This window comes from Pleuronectes platessa, chromosome 12, assembly GCF_947347685.1.
Source record: "Pleuronectes platessa chromosome 12, fPlePla1.1, whole genome shotgun sequence".
Classification (NCBI taxonomy): Eukaryota; Metazoa; Chordata; class Actinopteri; order Pleuronectiformes; family Pleuronectidae; genus Pleuronectes; species Pleuronectes platessa.
This window is the reverse complement of record NC_070637.1, coordinates 25,624,557-25,628,573: the sequence shown is the minus strand read 5'-3', so window position 1 is coordinate 25,628,573 and position 4,017 is coordinate 25,624,557. Positions and strand designations below refer to the sequence as shown.

At 46.4% G+C, this 4,017-nt stretch overlaps 1 protein-coding gene across 1 annotated transcript in view; it reads right to left on the bottom strand.

Annotated features, from left to right (window-relative positions):
- Positions 1-1,149, bottom strand: part of LOC128453869 (uncharacterized) — a 1,760-nt gene extending 611 nt beyond the window's left edge. The window contains exon 1 of the mRNA XM_053436971.1: positions 1-1,149. This exon is cut by the window's left edge and continues 372 nt beyond it. Coding sequence (XP_053292946.1) covers positions 1-1,067 — 1,067 coding nt within the window. The 5' untranslated portion in view covers positions 1,068-1,149.
- Positions 1,150-4,017: the final 2,868 nt, after the last annotated feature.

Genomic DNA, 4,017 nt, shown 5'->3' with positions numbered 1-4,017 from the left:
TTGTGTATAGGCCTCTCAAGATGAACTGATCTAGTGAGTGGTTTGCCTTTGTCAAATGTAGTGTCGCTAACTAGAAGTTTCAGTTTCCGTACCATGCCATCTGCACTGGGATACACTTCCACAACTTTAGCAAGCTTCCATTCATTCCTTGGTGAGCCATCTTCTTGAAGGATCACAATGTCATCTATTTGCGAGTTCCTTGATATTTTTTGCCATTTCCGTCGTTGTTGGAGGTTCAGCAGGTATTCTCGCTTCCATCTTTGCCAAAACTCATTGGCTAAGAACTGCACCTTTCTCCACCTTTTGCACAGGTACAGGTCTTCCTTGCAAAACTGTCCTGGAGGTGGCAGAATGATTGAGGATTTCATGGTCAGTATGTGGTTTGGAGTGAGGGGCTCCGGACCAGTAGGATCATTAAGATGCTCAACACTTAGTGGCCTGCTATTGATTATAGCCATCGTTTCGTAAAGAAACGTTCTCAAAGTTGTGGTGTCGAGTCTGCTTGCGGCTTGGTCAAGCATAACCATCAAGATGCTTCGGACTGTCCGAATCTGACGCTCCCAGACCCCACCCATGTGGCTAGCTGATGGGACGTTCAGCACAAATTCACAGCCGAATGCTCGCTGACGTTCAGGATCTATTCCTTTGAGCAACTCAGAAAGGACTCTCCTAGCGCCCATGAAGTTTGTTCCCTGATCACATCTTATTTGGCGCACAGGTCCTCTGATAGCCATAACTGTTCGAAGTGCATTCATGAATGCGTCTGTTGTCAAGTCATCGAGTGTTTCTATGTGTACTGCTCTCGAACATAAGCAGGTAAACAGCAACCCATAGCGTTTTAATTCCTTTCTTCCTTCCTTTACGATAAAGGGGCCGAAACAGTCAAGACCACAGTAAGTAAAGGGGGGGGATTCTTCAGCCCTTTCTTGCGGCAGATCTGCCATTTGTTGCACCTCTGTAGATCTTCTGTATCTCCTACATTTTACACACTTATAAATGTGTGAGGAGACCACATTCCCACATCCCAAGACCCATATTCCATTTGCACGCAATTCGTTCATGGTCATGCCTCTTCCTTGATGGAATACTCGCTCATGATAATGTTTGATGAGGAGGGCTGACACATGAGATTTTCGTGGAAGAATTGCAGGATGTTTTATATCGTGGTGTAAGGCTGATTTTGACAACCGTCCTCCCACCCTGAGAACATTGTTTTTGTCCAGGAAGGCATTCAACCTGTGCAACTTGTTGTGCTTGCTCCGAATGTCTCCTTTCTGGAACCTGATTCTTTGAATGTCGCCAGCAAAGGCTTCTTCTTGCGTCAGCTTGATAATGAAAACTTCCGCTTCTCTTCTTTCTTCGAGATTGGTTGTTTCATTAGTTCTTGGTTGAAGTCCTTTGAATTCTCTGACATATCTCTTGAGCCTGGCGATGGCTCTCACAGCTCTGTTCCAGTCAGAAAACTTAGTGAAGCGGTTTGCCATTGCATTCGCCTCCTCTGTCTTAGCTGCATGAGCATAGGCTTTGCGAAGCTCTGGGTCTGTCGTTTCTACTTCTACTTTCTCTTCTTCACATGGCGGAATTTGCTGCCAAAGGAAGTTGGGTCCTTTAAGCCAATTAGACTCCTTCAGCTGAACTGCACTCAACCCTCTGGAGGCATGGTCGGCTGGATTGCTTTCAGACCTGACATGTCGCCACTGTTCAGGGCTTGTGCTGGATCGTATGCGTTGGATTCTGTTGGCTACAAATGTGTGGAACCTCTTGGCGTCGTTGTTCACGTAGCCGAGGACCACCTGTGAGTCAGTCCAGTAATACTCTTGCAGGCCTTCAATCTCAAGTTCACCCTTGATGAGGTCTGCGTTGCGGACGGATGTCACAGCTGAAGATAACTCAAGTCTTGGAATGGTCGTTAGTTTGACAGGAGCTACTCTTGCCTTCCCAATGACAAGAGAGCAACTGATGTGTCCCAGTTCACTTATTGCTCGAAGATACGAGCATGCACCATAGCCTTGAAAACTTGCATCTGAAAAGCTGTGAAGCTCATATCTTATGACCTTCCCGAAGTTTGATGGGAGGTAGCTCCTTGGAATCTTCAGCGCTGCCAACTGAGGCAAATCTCTTAGCCATTCCTCCCATTGCGGAAGAATGTGTTCAGGGAGATCTTCATCCCAGCCTACTTTGTCTTTGCATAGCGCCTGAAGAATCTGTTTGCCGACTAGGATGAAGGGGGCCACAAACCCTAATGGATCATAGATGGAGGCAACAGTCGAAAGAACACCTCTCCTTGTCAGTGGATTTTCCTTAACCACAACTCTAAACTGGAAATAATCCGCTTCGACGCACCACTGAACTCCGAGTGCTCGTTCTATATATGGTTCTCCAAGAGCCATGTCTTGATCCTTGGTTTGCGCACGTTCCTCAAGTGGTATTGCTTCCACTACTTCCTTGTCATTGGACACAAATTTATGCAGCCGTAGGTTTCCTGTTCTGCATAAAGCTCTTGACTCTTCCACCAGATGTATGGCTTCCGCCGCTGACTCTACACCTGTTAAGCCATCGTCAACGTAAAAGCTTCTCTGTATGAACTTGATGGACTCTTCGCTGAACTTTCCATGACCCTGCGATGCCAGATGTTTGAGGCCAAAGTTGGAGCAGCCAGGGGATGAGGCTGCCCCAAACAGGTGTACTCTCATCCTGTACACTGAGGGTTTTGTGTCAAGATTGCCTTTATCCCACCAGAGGAATCTGAGGTAGTCTTGATGTTCCTTTGCAACGTGAAATTGGTGAAACATTCTCTCGACATCACACATTATGGCTATTGGACCCTTTCTGAATCGACAAAGCACTCCAACTAAGGTGTTAGTCAAGTCTGGTCCAGTCAAGAGATGGTCATTTAGAGAGGTTTCCTGAAACCGTGCAGAACAGTCGAAAACCACACGGATCTTCCCGGGTTTGTGGGGGTGGTAGACACCGTGATGCGGGATATACCATGCTGGTTGGTCATTGAGTTCGGACTGTGGAACTTTCTCAGCATCTCCTCGTTCGATTATGTCGTTCATGAACTGGACATAATCCTTGCAATACTGCTCGTTTTTCCTTAGTCGTCGCTCTAATGACATGAGCCTGTGAACTGCACACTGTTTGTTGTCTGGAAGATTGGGCTTGTCTGTTTTGAAAGGAAGTGGGAGTTCATAGTGACCATTTTCCTTCTGCTTTACACCTTCTTTCACTTTTGACAAGAAGAGGAGGTCTTCCTGCGAGATTGGATTACCATCTGTGGTACGCTCTGTGAAATCAGATTCGAGAGCTTTGATAATGTCTGTTGGATTGATCTCTTTAACATGTGTTCTGCACACAAAGTGCACCTCCCTCTTTAGCCTAGCAGACGGCTGTGCATCAGGGGTCACTTGCCGTACCATCATTTTGTGACTGGTTCCTATTGAATCACCGTGGTCACTTGCTTGATTGGAGCAGCCAACAATGCTCCAGCCCAGGTCTGTTAACTGTCCGTATGGCTGATTCTCTTTTCCAGACAGAATCTCTCTTGGGAGAAGGGCTTGGTGACAGTTATAGCCAATCAAGAGGCCAACTTCGCAATCCAATGGTGGTGGAATTTTGTCTACCAATTGCTCCAGATGAGTCCATTTATGAGCAGTTTCAGAAGTTGGAATGTGTGACCTGTCTGCTGGAATGAACTCTCGTGTGAAAAGAGGTGGCAATGAAATCCTCTTCTCCGAATCATATCCTCTCACTTGTAGATGTGTTAGTTTCTGACAAGCTATGACTGCTGACCTTGTAGACATTGTGGATAGCTTCAGACTTACATTCTCTTTGGTTGTGTTGAGGTTTTGGGCAACTTCATCCAGAATGAAAGTTGTGTCGCTCTGTGTGTCTAAGAGTGCATAGACAAGGACTTCATGATTCGGCTGTTTTGTGGATGAGACCCAGACCGGTACAATTGAGGATGTCTGTGTACTCGAACCGTCTTGTAGGATTCTGTTAGTAGTTGCTGTTGCA